At 39.2% G+C, this 21,353-nt stretch overlaps 6 protein-coding genes across 11 annotated transcripts; 3 read left to right on the plus strand and 3 right to left on the minus strand.

Annotated features, from left to right (window-relative positions):
- Positions 1-720: 720 nt before the first annotated feature.
- psenen (presenilin enhancer, gamma-secretase subunit) lies at positions 721-3,261 on the plus strand. Its single transcript, XM_054622359.1, has 4 exons — positions 721-855; positions 1,485-1,579; positions 1,878-1,982; positions 2,658-3,261. Exons 2-4 carry the CDS (start codon positions 1,519-1,521, stop codon positions 2,795-2,797), a joined length of 306 nt encoding a protein of 101 aa, XP_054478334.1. The 5' UTR covers positions 721-855; positions 1,485-1,518; the 3' UTR covers positions 2,798-3,261.
- Positions 3,262-4,523: 1,262 nt separating this feature from the next.
- Positions 4,524-5,783, plus strand: hspb6 (heat shock protein, alpha-crystallin-related, b6). Of its 2 annotated transcripts, XM_054622355.1 has the most exons (4): positions 4,524-4,641; positions 4,756-4,913; positions 5,395-5,517; positions 5,620-5,783. In XM_054622355.1, the coding sequence occupies exons 2-4, from the start codon at positions 4,758-4,760 to the stop codon at positions 5,773-5,775; spliced, it is 435 nt and encodes a 144-aa protein (XP_054478330.1). In that variant the 5' UTR covers positions 4,524-4,641; positions 4,756-4,757; the 3' UTR covers positions 5,776-5,783. The 2 variants fall into 2 exon arrangements, with proteins under 2 accessions (XP_054478330.1, XP_054478329.1); XM_054622354.1 differs by lacking the exon at positions 4,524-4,641 and having other exon boundaries at positions 4,649-4,913.
- Positions 5,784-6,198: 415 nt separating this feature from the next.
- Positions 6,199-11,132, minus strand: proser3 (proline and serine rich 3). 5 transcript variants are annotated; one of them, XM_054622284.1, is made up of 14 exons: positions 11,044-11,132; positions 10,721-10,787; positions 10,539-10,629; positions 10,174-10,451; positions 9,833-9,984; positions 9,604-9,707; positions 8,891-8,976; positions 8,699-8,811; positions 8,291-8,529; positions 7,658-8,187; positions 7,382-7,583; positions 6,757-6,928; positions 6,405-6,486; positions 6,199-6,287 (listed from the first exon to the last, which is right to left on the minus strand). In XM_054622284.1, exons 2-14 carry the CDS (start codon positions 10,729-10,731, stop codon positions 6,236-6,238), a joined length of 2,112 nt encoding a protein of 703 aa, XP_054478259.1. In that variant the 5' UTR covers positions 10,732-10,787; positions 11,044-11,132; the 3' UTR covers positions 6,199-6,235. The 5 variants fall into 5 exon arrangements, with proteins under 5 accessions (XP_054478259.1, XP_054478257.1, XP_054478255.1 ...); XM_054622282.1 differs by having other exon boundaries at positions 10,539-10,644; XM_054622280.1 differs by having other exon boundaries at positions 10,539-10,647.
- Positions 11,133-11,216: 84 nt separating this feature from the next.
- On the plus strand, positions 11,217-14,645 carry lin37 (lin-37 DREAM MuvB core complex component). The gene is made up of 9 exons (XM_054622342.1): positions 11,217-11,635; positions 11,774-11,849; positions 12,218-12,268; positions 12,435-12,464; positions 12,574-12,659; positions 12,818-12,978; positions 13,654-13,785; positions 13,920-13,993; positions 14,255-14,645. Exons 1-9 carry the CDS (start codon positions 11,602-11,604, stop codon positions 14,340-14,342), a joined length of 732 nt encoding a protein of 243 aa, XP_054478317.1. The 5' UTR covers positions 11,217-11,601; the 3' UTR covers positions 14,343-14,645.
- Positions 14,646-15,994: 1,349 nt separating this feature from the next.
- LOC129110144 (chemerin-like receptor 1) lies at positions 15,995-18,151 on the minus strand. The gene is made up of 2 exons (XM_054622327.1): positions 18,072-18,151; positions 15,995-17,758 (listed from the first exon to the last, which is right to left on the minus strand). Exons 1-2 carry the CDS (start codon positions 18,079-18,081, stop codon positions 16,662-16,664), a joined length of 1,107 nt encoding a protein of 368 aa, XP_054478302.1. The 5' UTR covers positions 18,082-18,151; the 3' UTR covers positions 15,995-16,661.
- A 546-nt stretch (positions 18,152-18,697) lies between these two features.
- On the minus strand, positions 18,698-21,191 carry LOC129110156 (chymotrypsin-like protease CTRL-1). The gene is made up of 7 exons (XM_054622338.1): positions 21,122-21,191; positions 20,861-20,964; positions 20,682-20,761; positions 20,512-20,593; positions 20,215-20,395; positions 19,898-20,028; positions 18,698-19,068 (listed from the first exon to the last, which is right to left on the minus strand). The coding sequence occupies exons 1-7, from the start codon at positions 21,165-21,167 to the stop codon at positions 18,907-18,909; spliced, it is 786 nt and encodes a 261-aa protein (XP_054478313.1). The 5' UTR covers positions 21,168-21,191; the 3' UTR covers positions 18,698-18,906.
- Between the last annotated feature and the right edge of the window lie 162 nt (positions 21,192-21,353).

The raw sequence follows: 21,353 nt of genomic DNA on the forward strand, positions 1-21,353 counted from the left end.
TGTAAAATGAAGGTGACTAGACCACTAGAAATCAAGTAAACTATCTTCTTCACTTGATGTTGGCAGGACATGCAATACTGTTAAAGTAAGACATTTGTATAATATTGTTGTACTGGACTTGGTTTAGACCTCTTATTAGCCACCCATATTTCATGTTTGAGGAGAGTTTTGTGTAGACATAGGCTATAAAAACGTACCAGTGTACTGTAAAAAACAACAACTGTGGGGACAGCATGTGTGACAAAATAATCCAATCTCAAAACGTTTTGGGAGCTTTCAACTTAACAAAACAATTTAGAAAAAATATATATTGTAAGTAACTCGTTTTAAGTGAGATTGTTTTGTTGGATTGGAAGTTGATGGGGAGGCTGTGGCGTAGTGGTCGGTGGTTCGATACCCAGCTTTGGCAGTCGATGTGTCTTTGGGCAAGACACTTAACCCCAAGTTGCTCCTGAAGGCTTGCCATCGGTGTGGACTGGATGATGAATGTTAGTTAGAGTCTGATGGTGGCACCTTGCATGGTAGCCTGTCATCAGTGTGTGAATGGGTGAATGATATGTAATATACTACTGACTGTAAAGTCGCTTTGGATAAAAGCGTCTGCTAAATGACTGTAATGTAATGTAATGTAATGTAATGTAATGTGTGAAAAGAGACAGGCCCCGTACTGTCCACTACGGGACAGCAGGGGGCGCTGTGCAGGGAATGTTACCGGATGCGTGCCTGTAAAAAAAATAACAAACAAAGAAGAAAGCCGAAGAAGAAGAAGAAGTATGCGATTGAGACGAAGAAGAGTGAGGAAGTGTGTTTGATTGTTTCTATTTAGTTAATTTGCGACGACTCTCCATATAAAAGGTAGGTTAACTGACTACATACATGTACATATTGTAAAAGTGTGACTTCGCCCATAATCTGAAGGACGGAGGGAGTTACTGCTACAAACACTATCAAACCTAATGCTACATTGCTAAGCTAATTAAATGCTAACGTTAGCCTGAGGTCAATTTCGAGTCACCTGACAAGGCAAACTAGGGCTGCTTGACGTGTATGCAGGTGTCTTTAGATGACTTTGTTTTAGTCATGCTCATCCTACTAGTATGTGTATTTATTGTCTGTGTAGTTGTATAGTATGTGTATTTATTGTCTGTGTAGTTGTATAGTATGTGTATTTATTGTCTGTGTCTGTAGTTGTATAGTATGTGTATTTATTGTCTGTGTAGTTGTATAGTATGTGTATTTATTGTCTGTGTAGTTGTATAGTATGTGTATTTATTGTCTGTGTAGTTGTATAGTATGTGTATTTATTGTCTGTGTAGTTGTATAGTATGTGTATTTATTGTCTGTGTAGTTGTATAGTATGTGTATTTATTGTCTGTGTCTTGTGTATGTTGAGCTGCTGAACATTGTCTGTGTAGTTGAATTTCCCCCATGGGGATCAATAAAGGAATATAATAACTCTAACTTGATTTTGCTTTTTGATACAGGTTCCAGCCAAAAAACAACAACAACAACACCACAATGAACCTGGAACGACTGCCCAATGAGGAGAAACTAAGCCTATGCCGAAAATATTATTTAGGTGAGAGTAACCCTAACCCTTAAAATTCATCCTGAATCAAATTCGGATACAAACAGCTACATTGTATCTCCTCCCCTTTGGTTTCTAAATGTTGGGTAAATTCAATAAGTGTTAACACGTGCCTCCGTAAGTTATATCCAAGTATTTTCATGTAGACTCAATTAGGTAAGAGGGACGATATTCAGTGACAGGGAATCTTTTGTAAAGTAAAGCATGAGCAATCTTGAATAGAGTTGCCCTAATATTATCTCAGTAGTATTGTTATTGATGATGTTTTCCCATCGTTTTTTTTTCTCAGGTGGATTTGCATTTCTGCCATTCCTGTGGCTGGTCAATGTAGTTTGGTTTTTTAAGGAAGCCTTTGTGAAGCCAGATTACACTGAACAAATGCAGATCAAAACATGTAAGTTTCATAACTGCTACTTTAATACCAATAATACCATTTTTGTTATGTCATGATCAAACTACTGTGTTAAGGTTGGTTATTTTTTCAGTTCTCTTAAATTTTGGTATCGATGGAATTACCTTTCTAGGTGAAGAGAGATTCTTAAGCAGCGTTTGACATGATTATATTTAAGCGTTTTATATAAAACTTTTATTAATATAATTATTGTGTCCCCAAACATTAGACCTAAGAACATAGTTTTAGGTTTTAAACTGTAGGATTTATTTTTAGGAAACACCAAAAATCATTTGACTAGGTATGTCATTTTGAGAATTATCACAAAATAATTTGATTTTAATCTCACGCCTAAACCTATAAATTAAGACAAAATATGCATGACATTTTAGGCTAGAATACATTTACATACATTTAAACTTTTTTCAAACAAACAATTAAGACAGTGTATGTCTCTGTGATTAGTATTTACTGTTTGAAGAACAAAATTTCCCCTATATAAATGTGAGCCACCATTGCCACTTTAATTATACAAAATTATCAAACACTATATTTGCAATATTCTCAGCTTTTATTTTTTTAAAGAAAGCTTCAGGCAAAGATAGGGCATCATATGATGTACCAATGTGTTCATTGTTTGAATGCCAAGTAATTGTCTCTTGTGTGTTTTTCATCTAGATGTGAAGCGGTCAGCACTGGGTTTGTTGTTATGGGTAACAGTACTGACCACATGGATCACCATTTTCCAGCGCTTCAGAGCAGAGTGGGGAGAGGTGGGAGATTACCTCTCCTTCACAATCCCACTAGGAATTCCGTAAAACATTTTTTCTGTCCGGTCTTTTTAAAATAACTAATGATCCACTATAAAAGGACCAAAGAGTTTTTGTTCTTTAACTACAGTGAAAGATTCTAGTGAATTGTCTAGTCTCTGGAGATAAATTGAATGACTGATTCACATTAACAGAGTAATTCCCTATGTCTTCAAATTATAAATGCTCTAGGATTGAAAAATCCTGTTTCTTTTTTTTGTGCTTGCCAAGGCATTTCAGAAAGTTATTTTGAGTTATTTTTTTTAGAATAGGCTAATTAATCTTGTTTAGTAGACAATGTTTACAGTCATGACATTATCTTGAGCTGGATGTGCATTCCGGTTTGTTCAGGACATTGAACATTAGATCCAACAACTTTTTTTCTTGACTTTTTGTGGAGATTTTTGGTTTAATTGTGCACCCCAAACTATTTGTACTTGTGAATGAATGATGAATAAAACATCCATAATGCCTCCCAAGTTGCTATGTTTTCATGTATTGCATTTCCCAAGATAAGTTCATACTCATGTTGGAATATCATTGCCCCTCTAGGATCTATGAATCTGTATGGACTTTTGGTTTGGTGACTCCCTGGTGAGCTATTTTCTCCCTATATACCCCTCACGTATTGCATTGTTAAAGAGGCTCCTAAAGTCTGGACAATCCATGGCGCCTGTTGTGAAACCCAATAACTTAATCCCTCCAAATGTTGCCCCTTTCCTATCATCCTATATGAGTCATAACATAATCAGTGCCATTTTTAGTCACTCCAGTCCAGTCAAAGCTTTGGTGACAGGTTCCAAATTACTAACAGGGAGAACTTGAGTGTGCCAATAACAAGTCAGAAGTATCTGCACGTACGGTTCTTTTATGATGCAGGGAGTCCCTTAATAAAACTGATTTACAGGGAGTAAACTAGAAATCCTTTTATGGACTTTGGTTTCAATGTGTTTTTTTTATGTGTGGGTGTACTGAGTGAAGTGATGGGAAGTAACTTTTATTACTTATTTATTACACTTTTTAGGCACATTCATTGCTTCAATTTAACTAAAATCCCAGAGGTAAACACAATAGTAGAGTAATACCTTAAAAACAATGTACAATAATACAACACCCACGGGTCCAAATTTTCTGCATTATGAGAACTTTTGCTTTTGATTAAACATACATTTAGCTGATGAAGCTTCTTAATTATTGAATGCACGACTTTTACTGGGAAATAGAGTATTTTCATCCTGAGGCATTGCTACTCAGTATGAGTATCACATGATGTGAATAGTTGTCCCATCACTCTGGCATGTGTTAGGGACGTCGCTGCTGTCACTGTTCGTCTGACATCAGCTCACAAGGGTCACAACATCTCTTTTGAACTTATTTTTGGACAGACCTTCCATGACAACCGACCTTAAGTATATATATATATATATATTATTTCGCAACAGGTCTTATAAGAAGTCTGTTTGTATCGGTGTGCCATCAACCCGAGGAATAAGCTGCGGGCCACAACATCGGCAATCGCTAATAAACAATTAGTTAAGTTAATTGCCATTGAGCTCGCAACAGCTGTGTCACTCCCAAAACAATACACTCTTTTCCCATAAGGCCCTGCCTGAACACCCAAGGGTACGCATTCAGAACATAACAGGGGCAAGGTGCCCCGCTATGAATTCCTAGCTAATTATGCAACTCCAGTATAAAAACACACCGTGACAGTCAGTCACGTCATGACCCCGGACAGCGAGGAGTCAGAGAGACGGGAGAACCATCCGTACTCACTTGTCAACAGCAGAGAACACGCAGTTAAACAGGGGCAGTCCTTTTGCGCACTTATTTGGTCAGGGAATCTAGGAGAGGCAAGTCGTGGCCAGTGTTGTTTGCCTCGTAGTCTTGCAAGTTGTAGCCTCAACTGCTGTCAAGTCAACTCTCCTTTTTTTAATATCTTTTTTTTTTCTCCCTCTGCTCATTAGAAATGGACTTCTTCCTGCCACCCAGTCTTCCAGCTGAGGGTATTCCATGGCAGAGGGTTTTACCCCCTCTTATTCCTCGGCTGAGTGGGATTTACGGACAATATAACTGGTCCTCCAAATTACTGATTCCAGAGACTGATAATACCAGCACCGCAGAGGTAGGTCATTTAAAGTTTGCATACAATAGCTAGGTATGTTAAAAAAAAAAAAAGATGATTGCATTTATTTTGGCTCAATAGAACTGCATGAAAACACAAAATGTTCAGGGGTACCAAATTACCTTTTACCAGGGTAACTTTAATAGGGAATTTCCCTTATTTTTTAATTTGGGAAAAAAAAGTGATTAAATAATAATAATAATAAAGTGTGTGTGTGTATATAAATATATATATATATACATATATATATACACTGAGAGAGAGACAAAGACTTTCCAGAGCGTTTAAGTTCATCTTACAGTCATCGTCATCAGATGAAAACTGAGATGCATTTGTCAAACCACTGTTTCCAAAGTCAATGATGAACTTTCACAGACATCTATAAAGAGTATGGTGGCAAATAGGAATTGGTTGGCTATTTGCTGTGCTTCAAGGTATTTTGTTTCTATATAATATGCAGTATTTCCTTTTGTGTTGGTAGGTGAACTGTGATGAAAGTGGTTTTACAGTTCAAGTTGATGTAAAGCACTTCAATCCACAAGACCTAATGGTCAAAGTCATAGGAGACTTTGTGGAAGTGCAAGGAAAGCATGAAGAAAAAAAGGTTTGTATTCTGGGAGGAACATTACTGTATTTTTTGGGTTTCAATTACAATAGTTATGATTTGTCTTATCCTCTACATTTGTATTCATTTTTTTGTCGGAAGGATGGTCAAGGGGTCACAACACGGCAGTTTAATCGCCGCTACCGAATCCCAAAGGGAGTGGATACCATGGCTTTGGAATCCGCAGTCTCTCCAGATGGCATCCTAATCATATCTGCACCGATGCTGCAAACAGAGGACTCCAGAATCCAGACCTAATCCAATTAAAACCAACCACTCAAATCTTTGCTGTCTTCACCACATATAAAAACAAGTGCAACAGAAGCCTTTAAGAACACACAGGCACATACAGAAATAACTTCAGGCTCCTTCAGTCACAGCAACACTCAGCATGTGCCAAAACACTCATTTGGTCTGTTCCTGGCACTGTTTTTATTATTCACTGCTCTCTGAGGTTTGTATATACTGCTCTTATATTACTCATCAATCTTACACGGTGTTTCAAGGAACTAGTCTTTGTAAATATTCTGCATTCGAATGTTGAAACTGCTGTTTTGTGTGTGCAACTTTTGTAAAATGCACTGTATTGTAATTAATGATGCACCAAAACATATCTCGAGACTCTTTAATGTGGAAATACTTCTTCAAAATGAAAAAAATACATTTATTTCTTTATAAAATAAAAAAAGTGAATACATCAAGTGCCTCTTGTCAATGGTCAAGTAACTTGTTGCTCGTCCAGGAATTCAGTCAACATTGAGTCCACTTCACTAAAGAAAAACATTTAATTCATAGGATTTTAAGATTAATAGGAAAATCATTTACATAGATAATGAGGAAAAAATTTGAGCTTGATGAACAATTTCATTTCTAGGTTATTATTTTACCTGATCTGCTCCTTAACCCTTTTCCTCTGCTTGCGAAGGACTTGTAATAAAGGGTCATCTTCAAACTCTTTTTCATCTGAATCTGTAAAAGAAAAAACAGTACTGTAAGAAAGTTGATAATGGAATATGATCAGCATGTACACATAGAAGACAATACTATAAATCATTGTCTTTTTATTTAAACTCTTGAAAGGCAGTATGACGAGTGAAATTCCACATGGATCACAAATGTGACAGCATTCAGAAGAAAGAGATACAACCTTAAGGGTGGTGGCATTTTGGGTATGGAAACTATTCATGAGTCATAAATAATCTCCACAATTAACTACAGGTTAAAGGTTTCTTTGCTCACCTTCAGCTTCTTGCAGCAGCTGTGAAATGACCTCCATAGAGTTCTGTGCATTGTATTGAGAAACTGAGGATTGAGGAGGTGCAGAGGCGGTGCAAGGAGGAGAAACCGATGAGACAGGGGACCTTCGTACAGGAGATGGATCCACCGGGGGAAACAATACCTCTGAAACTACCTGTCAGGGCACAAGTGAGAGCAACCTACAGATTAATGCTGCTTTTAATAAACATAATAACATTCACATCACCAAATGATGATGTACGACATCTAAACAACACAACGTGGGCAGAGTGATGACCTTACAATTCAAGATTTGCGGTAAATAAAGTCGTTCTGACATTGTTGGACAAAAAACCTGTGTATCTTAAACTATTTTATATGACAATGACATACATACAGTCTATCTCTTGAAGACAACTACTCAGATATGGGTGTTATGAATCCTCACAAACTACTGTATTTTGAGCAGCAACGCACAAATCTTTCAGTTCATCCCTTATACTGCTGGCAAGTTACCAAGTTATTCTGACAGTAGGAAAAGACATTAAGAAAAAATGCAGACAGCTTACATAAGGCGCTTGTATTAATCCCACTGCTTAGAGGGCATTAAAGAAAATAACTTGAGAACCTGTCCTAAGGCACTGTGGATTGGAGACGGGGGTGGCGCATGATCGACAGTAGAGCTCTCACTGGAAAACCCCTGGCTGCCTTCCTGTTGCTGCTGCTGCTGCTGCTCTGCCCACGCCATGATTTTTTTGGGAACTTTTTGATGTGAAACACTCCTGTTTGTAGGTCCAGGGCCATCAACATGTTCCTTATCCACAGTATATCTGCAAAAATACATATATTAAGCATTCAGATGTGATTTTTTTTTTTTTACCCTGTGTGTATGTTTCAAGACTACCTTGTGGATTTCTTCGGCTTTCTGAAGGACGGTGCTGTCGTCTTCTTATTATTCTCCTCTGACTCTCTTGTCTGGGATTTCTCTTTCTTGTTCTTCTCAGACCTTTTGTGGTAAATAGGCTCTGCTCTGTCTATAGCTCCAGATGAGGCAGGTGGTTGAGATGGCATATTCTCAAGACTACGTTCATCAGTGAAAGGACTTATTGAGTTTGCAGGCACTTGGATCTTTTTACAGACAACTTTGGTGTGAGACTCATCTCTACTTTCTGAAAAGTGTTGATGCATGCTAGCGCGAGATGAATGGATGGGACACGGCAAGACATCACAGAGTAAGTGCATGTGGGCAGGCACATGGGCGATAGCCTGAGGTTGAGAGACTGAAGAGCCAGAGACAACAACGGCAGGGAAGGGAGTTGGATCTGAACCTTGGGGAACTGATCTGTGGGCTTCTTTGGTTTGGGTCCGGGGAGCAGTGATGTGCTGATGTGTAGCTTTTTGTGAGAATTCAGGAGGCCGAGTACTCTGGTGTTGCTAGAGATAATGCAAGAAGGAGGAATATTTAATCATTCTGTAAATCTGGAATAAATATTAAACAAAAACATATGGAGTATATATTAGACATTTTGACTCAAACCTTGTAAGCCTGTCCACTGGCTGAGGGATGGCTTAAACTGGGGGCCTGCAAGTTAAATGCGGGACCATAAAGACTGGAGTGTTGCAGGGACTGCGACCCCTCCCTGGCCTGCTCAATCTTTCTCCTTAAACGCCACTGGAACAAGATGTCCTCTTCCCGGCGTGTGGGGGGCCCCAGAGAAGGAATGACAGAGGATTTTTGGGAGAACAGGGTCTGAACGGAGTCTGAGCTGGCCTTCGCTGTAAATGTTGATAAAACACATTGCAAAATAAAACACAGACACAGCAGTACAGCTTAAAATATCCAGCATGAAAAAATGAAGAATGACATCTGCTATAGGTTGCACGAGTTTAAATCGAAGAAAAGTGTCATCTCAAAAATGTATATTACTTGACACTCTTGTCTTACTGGGAATCAAAGATCTTCGCACTGGCTCATCTACAGTGAATGGAGAAGAGAGATCTGAGCATTCCAGGCCCTCTGAGCTGACGGGGATAGATCCATCACTCAGAGTACATTCACTGTTGGAAAGAAAAAAAGTTACTTACAATTGAAGGAATACATTCATTGGTCATTAATGTTACTCGCTGGTCTTCATACCCTCTCAGCAGAAGTCTGCTAGCCTTTTCTTGAAGGTGTTGTATCTCTGTGTCATTAAATTCACCCTGAGAGGTGTCTGACAACATCTAAGAAACAAAACGAACAGACAGAACACTGAACAAGCCAATATTTTGCTCTTGATATTTCGATATTAAGAACACTCAATACGGTGTAAATGAATAAATCTAGAAAATTACATTTGTGGCATTTGAGTAAAAAACTATCTGATTAGTCACATTGTCTGACTACAAACTGCTCACAAATACTGTATACTGAGGTCCTTTTATACTTTTGTGAGGGTGATACATTTGACACAAGCAAGCACTAAATGTTAAAACACAGTTGCATAAACAATGGCTTCTCAGGCATTTAGTAAACATAGAGATTTCCAAATGAACATGTGGTGTGGTATTAAAACGCAAATATTTATATGCACACTTAGTCGGTATTACGTGTCTCCCCTGCAGACACTCTGCTTCCAAGGCATTCAGACTAACCTGGCATAAACCAGGGCAGGATGCGGACCCAATAATCTGTTATAAAGCATACTCAACGAATAAGAAAAAAGATGAAACAGTATCTGTGTATTGTTTTACTTTTTAAAGAAAAAGTTGTTTCCTACAAACAATGCACAAATGAGTTATATTTAGTAGAGAAAGAATTTAACAGGCTACATTGTGGCTCAACCCCAGTAAACTTCCAAATGCACTCACACTAAGGGATCCTCTGCATGGGGAAAGGGATCTGTCATGTTGATGTTGCCCAGCTGGACTATAAATGGCAAGTCCATGGTCATGTTTCAGAGGATGGATACCATCTGTGCAGAGGAAGAGATTCAACCGAAAGATTTTTACAAGCAAGGTTGCTTTACACATTGAAATGAAGGTGCTGGTGTTGACAGTTAATAACAGCTACACTAAAAAACAGTAAATGAGAATTCACCTTTGTCTGTTGTTTTAGTGGGTGTTGAACTGCAGGGTAAAGATGAGGGTGACATCCACCAAAAAGGCAGCTGATTCTCTCCTTTGGCAGGAGGGCTCTGCTGGCGCTCTTCACGACTCTGCGGTCGACCATGGCGGAAGCGATCTATGTACCTGGGAGAGCAAAGTGATTCAAATAGTAAAGAACCACTGACCAGTTCCTATATCCTCCAGTCTTCACATCACAGTTACCATGCCATTGCCATATCTTTTCAGTGCGATAAAGGGGTGACTTGGTCACTTAGGACATAGGTACGGCTACATTTCAGGGTATGGTCTTGACTCTATGAAACTAAAACATACTTTGCCAGCACTGAATCTTGATGAACTCCCAGCTCTGAGGAATCTGTGGATTTTCCTGGTCTCGCAGACTGGGGTTTGAGTGTCTCCATGTCAGATGAGGTTGTAGTGCTGGAGGGAGAAGATCCACACTCGGTGGAGGGCCAGGACTCTGCAAAAACTGGTTGTCCATCAGTGGCAGTAATACATGGTCCTCGTTGCTCAAACAGCCGTTGGGTCACTGGGCACAGAGTCTGTAATTGTGAACTGGATCGCGGGTTTGAACGTACAGGACTTAAAGTCTGTAAAAGAACAACAGAGTGATATACATGTTTGCATCAACTGGATTGAAAGCAACTTAAGAATTAAACATTTACTTGAAAACATACCGTTTTTCTCTTTTTCTTTGACAGGGGCTGGTTACAGGATGGGTGGTAGTGTCCCTTGCCCCCTCTGGATGCTGGTTGAAAGGGATTCTGCCTTGTGAACACAGGACTACTGTAAAAAAAACACTTATGACCAACTGTAACTATTGTTTAGGGTGCTATAAAATGCAATCTTAATATCTTACCTGGATTTCATTACAGCTTTTGAGCATCACAGGTTATTCCTGAAGTCACTGTGGGTCTGATTTATGCCTGAAAGCAACTCAAGTCTTTTGTTACTCAAGTCATACCATAATATAACTAACAGTTCATTTAGAAAGAGGAGGACCACATCACACACTGGTCTTTATAGTTGACTTGGCATGTCCACAAAAGAAAGTTGCCATGGAGTCAAACGCCAGAAAAGACACAAATTGTCCATAAAATAGGAAATTAAGATGCATCAAAGGGGCACTGAGAAAATCTATTAACCCAACGAGTCAAACGCTGTCACTGAAAACATAATTACCAATGCTCTTTTTGACAAACATCACATTATCGATGAAACCAGAAGACAAAGTCTCTGCGTATGCCGATCGTTATTCACTACAAGACTTGTAGCCAATTGGAAGCGAGTTGAATGTGATGGACGTTAAAGTCAGCCAATCACGAAGAACGTCTCCGCAGCAAACGAGCCAATCAGAAGACGAGAAACCGACAGAGCGCGGAAGAGGAAAGTCTGCAAAGGCTATACGTTAAACAAAAACAAGCTAAGCTAGCAACGGTGATTTAAGATACTAACCCTAACCCTGCGGTCCGATATCAAATAAAACGTTCAGATTGCAGCTTATTTTCATGTATTGTTTTTGTAAAGGGGTTACTTTTAGACAGATAATCGCTATACTAGGTACAAAGGTTGGAATCTAAGTGCTAACGCAGCTAGCCAAGTTAGCTAACGTTAGCAGGTAGCTACGTTAGCGTCGTATAGTAGCATCGGTTACAAGTTGCTATCAACCCAACAACACTGCATGTCGGTCTCCTAAAGTGAACTTGTAGTTATAAAAGGTGTTATAGAAAGGTGGAGGTAATGCACCACGTCAAGATCAAGACTGAAAGGCCAGGTGAGTAGCTATAACGTGACTACACCTTCATCCCAAGTTATTTAGATTTCCTCAGCTCATATTGTATGTGGTTAGCAACTACTGAGATTTAGTAATAACCTATTAAATCAAGAATAATTCCTGTTTCTCATCACTCAGATGTGGAGGGGGCTGGTGCCCGCAGCAGGCTGGATGCTGTGTTAAAGGGACTGGTAGAGAGGAGTGAGAATGAAAGGTCAGTAAAACCTGTTTAGTTTGAAACTCATTACATTACATTACATTACATTACAGTCATTTAGCAGACGCTTTTATCCAAAGCGACTTACAGTCAGTAGTATATTACATATCATTCACCCATTCACACACTGATGACAGGCTACCATCAAGGTGCCACCATCAGACTCTAACTAACATTCATCATCCAGTCCACACCGATGGCAAGCCTTCAGGAGCAACTTGGGGTTAAGTGTCTTGCCCAAGGACACATCGACTGCCGAATCGAACCACCGACCCTCTGATTGGAGAACTACCTTGCTCTCCACTACGCCACAGCCGCCCCATCTAATCTAAACTCAGACTAATGTCTCTTTATCTTTTGAACAGGGAGCAAAATGAGGGTGATACTGGGAAAATATCAGTCGACTCCTTAAACAAGTATGGATCAACGATTTGGATTTCAAATGTATTTGTCAAATGTTGTAGAATGTATGATATACTGTAGCTGGTGCTGCAAAATTAAGGATCTGTTATATTACCTCATCGTTAAATGTTAAGTGTCCAAGCTTGTTTTTAGAATTCATGTTTCATTTGCTTTCTCTAGGGATTTGTCACCATCATCTGCTGGAAAAAGGCAAGGGTTTATTATTTCATCTGAGCTGTGTATGTCTGCACACCATAATAGATTTAAAAAGCTATTATTGTGATTTCTTAAATTTCCATCCTTGTTTTGATGATTTCAGGCCGTCAGCTCGATTTCCACAGCACCGAAGGAAGAAACGTAAAGAGATGGATGAGGGCATACCAGAGAGCAATCAACACAAACAGAGTAAACTGAATGCACATTTTGAAAACAATTCAGGAAGCCATTACATGGCAGTAAATGTCCTTTTTGACCCAGAGTGTGGTCACTTTGCCTTTCACTTTATTGTGCAGTTTCTTACCTTTTCTTTTTCTTTCCATTTTCTGTCTTTCTCCACTCGTTAGATGCTTACATTATTAAGTTGTTTGATCGCAGTGTGGATCTGGCTCAGTTCAACACCAGCACCCCACTGTATCCTATTTGCCGTGCCTGGATGAGGAACAATCCTTCTGTTCGAGTGCCACCTTCTTCCCCAAGCCCCCCACACGTTATGGTGGAGGAAGAGGTGAGGCCATACAGTTATGTCAGATACCTTTTCTATGCAAACATCCCCACAAAGTAAAATATGTTTAATTTATATTTTTTATATAGTTTCTTTTCTTTCTTTCTTTCTTTTTTTTTTTTAGAATGGTGGGTTTTTTAAGCTTCTAGCTTTACAAAGTAGAGAAGTTATTATTGTGGTCAAACGTATTATTATAAACAGTATAATCATGATATTGCATCAAATCAGGAATACTACTTAAATGGGGGAATTATTCAAAATGGAACACATTGTCTCTTTTACACATTTGTATATGCTTTCATACATTGTCTGCTTTCTTGATTAGAAGCTGTATCTATAAAAGGCAAAATGTTTGTATGAAAAAAGCCTAGTATTGATGGTCTGTGTTAGCAGTTTGGGCTCTTACAGCCACTAGTGCTTCTCTGCCTCTTGACTCACCAGCATAAGGGCGCTCTCTTGTGGCTAAGCAATATAAAAAGTATAATGTCTTTGGAATTGTGGAACTTAATATGAGAGAAACTGTTTGCCAGAGTACTTAAAGCACATAAAGTATTAGGAATTTCCTAGCCCTACAGAAGCCGCTATGCTATGGTCTTTGGGCATGGTAAGGCCAGAAATAATTTGGAGTAGGTGGCTGTTCAACTGTATTACTTACTCTACTTTTCTTTCTCTTGCCAGCTTACAGACATGATCAATGGTAAAGGTCAGAATGTGTACAGACTCCCTCCTCCAACGTCCTGTCCAATCAGCACCTCTGGTGAACCCATCAATCTCAGGATCCCACAGACTGAAAAACCCACTATCAACAAGGTTCTGTATATTATATGCATGAGAATTATTGGTGTTTTACTTAAGGATATTAAATGACACATTCAAATCAAATTAGTTAAAAATGTAACTAATGAATTATAATTAACTAAATCTGAATTGTTTCTCGTCCACAGTCGACAGATTCACTTCCTGTATCAGGTTCTCTCATATGTGACCACATGGAACGTTGGAAAAAGATAAGGCAAAAGTATGTTCTTTTATTGCAAAGAATTACTCACATTTTTATGGTCTTTTTTTACTTTAGAAAACCCACCTTGAGGTCAGGGTTTTATCCATTTGTGTTCTTGTGTCACTTGTAACATCCTTAAATTGTTGCCGTTATTAAGTCCGGTCCTGATGGACAATTTATGTGAACATGCTGCAAGTTAGATTTTTGAAAGAATACTGAAACATCCAAAAGTTTTGAATGAGTTTAGCTGACGCATATTGGTCTTTTTTTTTTTTCTAGGTGGAAGGAGTGCTCTAACAAGAACCAGTTAAGATACAGCGAGAGTATCAGGGTTCTTAAGGAGATGAAGGAGCTCTATGATCGCTAACTGGCTTGTCCTGCAGCTCCTGACCACAGAATGGACTCCACGCAGTTGTAAAGGAGCCATGGTTTATAGCAGTCAATGTTTAAACACACCTGCCATGTATGTAATCAGACTCATAGGAAAGCATGAACAGAACCGTGAGCCTTAAATAAACCATATGTCCTATGCATTGCAGAAGAAATATTCTAAAGGAAGTTTTTAGCAATTTCTTATGCAAGAATTTGTTCCAGTGTGATGTCAAGACTGTTTTTATTCCTTAAAATTATTTGTAGATGTCTTAATAAACTAATCAGTTTTCCAGACACACTGCGACTCCCTTCTTCCAATAACCAGACTAATTAAAGTCCATAGTGGTCTTAACTTTCAGATTTGCTCTTTTGGTCTTTGGTTCTTTATCAACTAGACGAAGCCCCGATAATGCCAATTCTAACAGATTATATGTCATGCTCTTAAGTGAAGTGTCAGCCAATTCTAAAAACGTGTTGCAATATTTCTGACTTTATGAGAGTTACAGGAAGTTAAGTATTGAAGCAATGTTCAAAAGTGCTGACAGTTTGATCAAGATGACAAATAATAATAAAGAATAAAGACATTACATATTCCATTCAAGCAAGGAGAGTTCCAACAAAAGGCCTTAATGCAGGCCAGGAGGGATTGAGCAATATTTTTAGTTTATATGTAAACCAAACTAATAAATGAAAAGGCAAGGGAAATAAACAATGTGGGGCTTGATTGCACATAAGGGAGTTTATTGTAGATATGAGTAAAATATATTAGATTGTCCCAAAAGAAGTAAAAAAAAAAAAAAAAAAGAAATTGGCCCCTTAAGTTGATTGGTTAAAAGGCACACTTACATAGAACAAGTCTGGGTAAAACAGTGGTTGGCTCCTCTAGTAGTGTCGTTGATTCAAACTTAAGACACATGAGTTCATTATTATAATAAAGGAATGAAGATATTTTTTATAAATCCTATGTAATGTAAAATAATATACCTTGCCAAACTCAAACAATCCCCTTCCCCAGTCAGACACATGTAGGTGATGTTAATATTGTATTGTATTCCAAGTTTTAGTCTCTCATCAAACATGAAGGATCTAATAAATTACACATTTTTATGTAACAATTATTTAACAAATTATTTATTTAGTACTATGAGCTAAAATAAAAATCGTATGGTTCCACAATTTAAAAATCATGCTTTTAAAGATCCTCAGGTGTGTCTCATTGCAGTTAAAAAGAAACATGTGAGCTTCCCTCCACTTTTTATAGACTCTATCCTTCTGGGTCCTAGTGCTGGATCACCATCAGCTCCACAATTACTTTTCAAAATGAATTGTCAAGACTGCATAATCGAGGAGTCGGCGCTGTTGTTTATGTGAGATAGGGAACTAAAATACGATGAGTCGGTACATCTAACCATCATGGTTTCCCATAGTGGAATTTTATTTTTTCATTTCCTTATTTTGTACTGATGTTTTTGATTTGCGGTGTGCTTTCAAGTAATGGAGTGGTCTGATTTACAGAGTACAATCCATTTTGCAAATGCAAGAAGTCAAGCACCTACCATTGAGGTATCCTGTAAGATAAACACTGTCTGGTGTGTGGGGTGCATCAGTGTCATGCAGTAGAAAGAAAACATCTAATCAAAATGAAGTTTTTATTCACTTTATTGAAATGCATACAGCTCAATCATTAAAGCTCAGTCTTGTGTGACAGTCCCATGAATGCTGCTATGGACCATAAGCCTGTCAATAACTATGGGTTAATAAGCTGGAGCATCAAAAGCATACAAAGATAAAGATACAACTGGTCCCTTTATCATTGGAATTATAGGCATTTCCATATCTGATTTACTGAAGGTTACAACTTCTTGGTACAAAATAATTCATTGTTACACAAAAATCTTGATATTTACATCTCAAAGCCACACCACACCCACACAGGTGTTTCCAACTATTCTGGCTGATTAGACCTGGAAGATATTGGGAGCTGTGTGATGTCATCAAACGGCATGTACTAGTAATACAAACGTGAAAGTTGTAGCAGGTGCAACATAAGTAACAAGGGAGTCAATGGGGATGTCTTATCAACCATAATTGAAAACACCTGACCGCGAGTCGTCGCTTTAGTCTTTAAAACATTTTAAAATCACACATTGCAAAAAATAAATTCTGTGCACAAATGTACTGACCCAATAAATTCAACATGTTGTTTGTTTGATGTGGACACATTAGATTAACATCTCCTGTGATGGCAGTCATTATCAGTGCTCTCCGTCTCTCTCCTCGGTGATTTCTGTTGATAGAAGTGGCTGTGGAGACATTATTCAGTGCTCCCCGTGTCTCTCTCTCTGTCCACAGGAATGTCCACTTTGCTTTTTTCTAAGTTCAGTGAAGTGGTTGTACCCCTTCTCTCTTCGGGTGCAATAGAGTCAGACTTCCTGGTCAACCGAGAAAGGTGTGACGACAAGGAGCGAGAAGACATGAATGAGATGTGGTCTTCTGCCAGGGCGCTCTCTAGGACGAAGCACAAGGACCGCTTGAGCTTCTTCTGGAATTCATCACACATGAATACATAGAGGATGGGATTCAGGCAGCTGTTCATATAAGCCAGGCTCAAAACCAGAGGGCCCGCAATTCTAGCAACATTCTGGAGATCTGTGGTATTCTGCATCTTTAATTCTATTAAACACAAAATGTGGAAGGGCAACCAGCAGATCAAGAACGCAAGAACGACAGAGAGAATGATTCGGCGAGATCTCTGTTTCCTGGTCCTCTGCAATCGCCCTGCACGAACGCCTATGGCCACATAAGAGACCAATATTATCAGGAACGGGATGAAGAAGCCCATGACTAAGCGAAAAATATTGAGAGACCATTTTTGTCCAGGTGTTACTGATGCAGGATAAACACAGTACGTCTTCTCCTGTACGACCACAATATCCCTAAAGGTGGCGTAAGGGGCGCTGCACACAGCAGCTGTCAACCAGATGACAACACATATGAACTGGGCTTTGAAAACGGTGCGCTTGTTTTGTGCCCACACCACAACCCAGATCGACAGGCAACGGTCCAGACTTATGGCTGCCAGAAGAAAGATACTTGCAAACATGTTGATTATATTCACAAAGCTGTTGAGCTTGCAAAGGAATTGTCCAAATTGCCATTGTTGCTCCTGAGAGACAGAAATGATCGTGAAAACCAGGAAGGCTGTAAAGAGGAAGTCAGCCAGAGCTAAGTTGAGAAACCAAACTGAGTTGACTGATCTCTTCATCCTGCAGCCTGTCACATAGATGACCAAGCCGTTGCCTAGAGTACCAAAGATAAGTGTCACGCAGTAGATGACCAGGGAGACCGTACGCACATTTCTGAAAACCCCTTCCCCCACAGCTGGTTGAGGTGCAGTGGAAGTGATGTTATCTATTGAACAAAAAAAACAAATGTGTAACTGCAGACATTAGAATCTTTAACATATTCTGCAATATGCATTGAGGAAACATATCATTGCATTACTTTTATAAACAGAAAGTGCAAATGATCTGTCTTTATTAACTGCTAATTGGTAGTATTTATTATTATTTTTATTTTTATTGTGATTTAGAAGCACTTATTTGCTGTTGTGATCCGAAAATATGAACTATTAACTAAAAATTATGGTTTATGCATCCTTAATTTAGATCAGTTTGGTATGAAATTATCTAAAAACAATGCAATTATATATAAAGAGTCTTACCAGTCCCCATTTTCTTGTTCAGCGAGAGTCTGTCTTTATTCTAAGTTGATTCCACAGACTCTGTCTGATTCTGCCTTCACTCAGTCTGTCTTTGATTACTCCTCCTTCTCAGTTCAGGCAACTGCCAATGAAACAGTACCTCTGCTGTTGACATGGCTTTGCATAAAGGCATTAATTCAACGACAGGGAGTGGACAAAATAACAAGAACACCTTAGAATGTAATGCAATCCAATAGGACTGTATGATCTGAAAATTACTTGAGCTGAATAAGCATCAGTCTTAGTTGCTTCACAAGTGTAGTATTTATTGCAGGACTCTGATGTTTAGAGTCCTGCAATGTGGCCCCGGTGGCTATCGAACTCAGAACTTCTTAAACTGCTTTTCATTTGTTTTCTTATATTTATCTTAAAATGCTTCTTTGTTGTATGCTGCAGAGTCCTGCCTTCCACATTTCCCACCCAATCACACAGACCTAGCACACACACACACACACACACACACACACACACACACACACACACACACACACACACACACACACACACACACACAAACACACAGACTACACACAACACGCCATCCTATCAGGCTGACATGAATGTAAAACATGAAAAACCAAAACTGGTGCTCTTAAAAGTTATATTTTATTTTATGTATCATTTCTCACACATGCACCAATGAAAGCAGTACAGCAAATGGTTGCTGTCATTCAAAGCCAATATAAATAGTAGCATCCTTGTGACAGCTTATATTGATGCTGCGTAGAATAACTCATTGATCACATTGATAGCAGGATGATGCACATCTGTATCGCCGATTTGCTTTGTTTTCATGTTAGTTGTAAGCAACAATCTGGTCGATCCAGCTTCGTAGGTAGGACACACGGGCATAAACTGCAGGAGTTTGCACGTTGCAGTTCGAGGTACCCCATGACACGATACCCACAAGGGACCACACTCCACTGTTCTTACAGACCAGAGGGCCACCAGAGTCACCCTGAAATGAGACAAATGGGTATCCAAATTACTTTTGAGAGCATGCATGGGGCCATTTAATAGAAAAGAATAGAATAGAATTGGGTAATAACGCAAGAGGAGGTTCTGTACAGCTTTATACAGGGTGTGAGATGACCTGCCATTACCCTAAAATCAATTAAGAAACAGGACTTATGCAACAAGAGCATCATAGTTGAGTGACAAGAAAGAACCCTTTTTAGTAACACTTTCATAATCAAGTTCTTTAAATTTAAATTAAATGTTCAGATTTACAAGTAGATACATGAAATTTGACCTCTGCAATCAACTTATGCTAAGCATTGGGATCAGTACAGCAGGGGGCTGTAAAGCGCCTAGGGAGCAACTTTGGGTTCAATATCTAGCTTAAGGACACTTGAGACATGCAGACAGGATTAGCCTGAGATCCAACCAACAACCTTGTGGTTAAAGGACGATCCGCTTTATCCACTGAATCATATCTGTTATCATTTGTTTGTTTGGCAATATATTTATACCAATATCAACTTGGATATTATGTGTATAACATGTTATCAAAAGCCATTATTCATTTACACATTATCAAATTTTTCCATTTTCAGTTGTTATGAACAAATTGTAATTTACAATTATCCGTAAATCATTTGTTAATCCATAACACTTAAGAATTACTTACTTTTGTGGTATATCAGAAAATAATTTGTCATTTGCAATTGTGTAAATGTCATCATTACTTCATAAAAAACAAATGGTTCATAACCGACGTGAAGCTTATTGTTGTTTTAAAGAATAAAAAAAAAGAACTGCATTTCAGGCATTGAAACGGTTGTTACCTGACAGGAGGACACTCCAGAAGCACCAGCACAGATCATGGCATCAGTGATTCTGTTATAACCCCAGTACTGCTTGCACTGAGCAGGGCTGAGCAGAGGCAGGCTAGTCTGCTGGAGGTAGCGGGGGCTCGCTGAAAACGGAGAAGAAATTAAGATTAGGGTAAAGCTGCATGAATAAATATTTTAAATCGTTGTTACGTGAAGTAAGGATCGATATTCAACAGTGCCTTTATAGTTTTCTTTGTGGAAATGGAACATCTGTTTTTGCATTTACCCTGTGTGTAAGACTTAGAGTAGAGAAGTAGTCGCTCACTCACAGGTATAGCCGGTCTTGCCCCACCCAGTGGTGACACATTTAGATCCAGAGGGGATGCTGGTGCTGGAGGAGGCCAAGCACACAGGAGACACACGGGACGTCATCTGCACTGGGGAGGACAGCTTCAGGAGGGTGATGTCATTGTTGAAGTTCTGGCTGTTGTAATAGGGGTGTGTGATGGCCTGGATGGAGATGTGAGCATATATAATGACATTTTGTAATGACACATGTCTATTCAAGTAAAATTTCAAATTTTTTGAAATAAAACAAAGCTTGTTTGTGTTATACTGTAGCTTACTCTGGCTATTGACTTGACTTGAATTTGCTCACTGTTGCTTTGACGATCATATTCTCCTAGGATAACACGGTGGTTTCTAGAACTGGTGGGATCAAAAACAGACAGAGGAGAGATCACAGAGATGGCAATGTTGGGCTTTGGCTCATGTGGGACACCTCAGCATTACTTACGACACACGGCAGTGAGCGGCAGTGACAACCCAGTACTGGTTGATCAGGGATCCTCCACAGAAGTGGAATCCAGTCCCATCCTAGAGGTGAGAACATGCATATTCTTAATGACATTTTCTGAATTACACAAGGGGGTTGAGAATGAAGCCAATGGAAGTTGCATAACGTAGGTGCATAACCTGAAGAGAAACCTGCCAAGGCCAGGACCCAGACACAGCATTCTCCCCATTTACAATCTTGTTGTATCCGCTCACTTGGGGCATAATAGTCGGTACTCCACACCCTGAGGCCAAATCACACAATTCAAAATGTATCTTCTTGTCCCACAACAGGGCTTATATACCAGGAGTACTGTGTATTGTTTTGTTACAACCTAATTGATTTTTCAAGAAAAATGTTCGACAGATAATGCATCCGTTGGTAAACGGCCAGTCACTCACCCAGTGCAGAGACCACAAGAGCAAAACAACTGACAAGCAAGAACATGGCGACGTCTCGATCGGATTCACTCCCCCAATTGTCACTTGTCTGGTACACTGGCTTTTATATGTGTATACCACACACCTGACCCTGAGTTCCATGTGTAGCGCTCGATGCTGCAGGTACCCACCCACCACACACACACACACACACACACACACACACCAATGGCTGTGATAGGTTTGGGAAGAG

The sequence above is a fragment of the Anoplopoma fimbria genome, chromosome 20 (assembly GCF_027596085.1).
Source record: "Anoplopoma fimbria isolate UVic2021 breed Golden Eagle Sablefish chromosome 20, Afim_UVic_2022, whole genome shotgun sequence".
Taxonomy (NCBI): Eukaryota; Metazoa; Chordata; class Actinopteri; order Perciformes; family Anoplopomatidae; genus Anoplopoma; species Anoplopoma fimbria.

What these genes read in the sequence shown, in the direction of transcription:
- psenen (XM_054622359.1), top strand. Translation starts at nt 1,519, where the DNA reads ATGAACCTGGAACGACTGCCCAATGAGGAGAAACTAAGCCTATGCCGA. An exon ending in ATGCCGAAAATATTATTTAG is followed by an intron (nt 1,580 to 1,877) that starts GTGAGAGTAACC and finishes TTTTTTTCTCAG; the next exon opens with GTGGATTTGCATTTCTGCCA. An exon ending in ACAAATGCAGATCAAAACAT is followed by an intron (nt 1,983 to 2,657) that starts GTAAGTTTCATA and finishes TTTTTCATCTAG; the next exon opens with ATGTGAAGCGGTCAGCACTG.
- hspb6 (XM_054622355.1), top strand. Translation starts at nt 4,758, where the DNA reads ATGGACTTCTTCCTGCCACCCAGTCTTCCAGCTGAGGGTATTCCATGG. An exon ending in ATAATACCAGCACCGCAGAG is followed by an intron (nt 4,914 to 5,394) that starts GTAGGTCATTTA and finishes TTGTGTTGGTAG; the next exon opens with GTGAACTGTGATGAAAGTGG. An exon ending in GAAAGCATGAAGAAAAAAAG is followed by an intron (nt 5,518 to 5,619) that starts GTTTGTATTCTG and finishes TTTTGTCGGAAG; the next exon opens with GATGGTCAAGGGGTCACAAC.
- proser3 (XM_054622280.1), bottom strand. An exon ending in CAAAGAAAAAGAGAAAAACG is followed by an intron (nt 10,452 to 10,538) that starts GTATGTTTTCAA and finishes GTTCTTTTACAG; the next exon opens with ACTTTAAGTCCTGTACGTTC. An exon ending in CAAGATTCAGTGCTGGCAAA is followed by an intron (nt 9,985 to 10,173) that starts GTATGTTTTAGT and finishes TTGCTCTCCCAG; the next exon opens with GTACATAGATCGCTTCCGCC.
- lin37 (XM_054622342.1), top strand. Translation starts at nt 11,602, where the DNA reads ATGCACCACGTCAAGATCAAGACTGAAAGGCCAG. An exon ending in CCATCATCTGCTGGAAAAAG is followed by an intron (nt 12,465 to 12,573) that starts GCAAGGGTTTAT and finishes TGATGATTTCAG; the next exon opens with GCCGTCAGCTCGATTTCCAC. An exon ending in ACGTTATGGTGGAGGAAGAG is followed by an intron (nt 12,979 to 13,653) that starts GTGAGGCCATAC and finishes TTCTCTTGCCAG; the next exon opens with CTTACAGACATGATCAATGG.
- LOC129110156 (XM_054622338.1), bottom strand. Translation starts at nt 21,167, where the DNA reads ATGTTCTTGCTTGTCAGTTGTTTTGCTCTTGTGGTCTCTGCACTGG. An exon ending in AAGTCAAGTCAATAGCCAGA is followed by an intron (nt 20,396 to 20,511) that starts GTAAGCTACAGT and finishes ATCTCCATCCAG; the next exon opens with GCCATCACACACCCCTATTA. An exon ending in CTGGAGTGTCCTCCTGTCAG is followed by an intron (nt 19,069 to 19,897) that starts GTAACAACCGTT and finishes GTCTCATTTCAG; the next exon opens with GGTGACTCTGGTGGCCCTCT.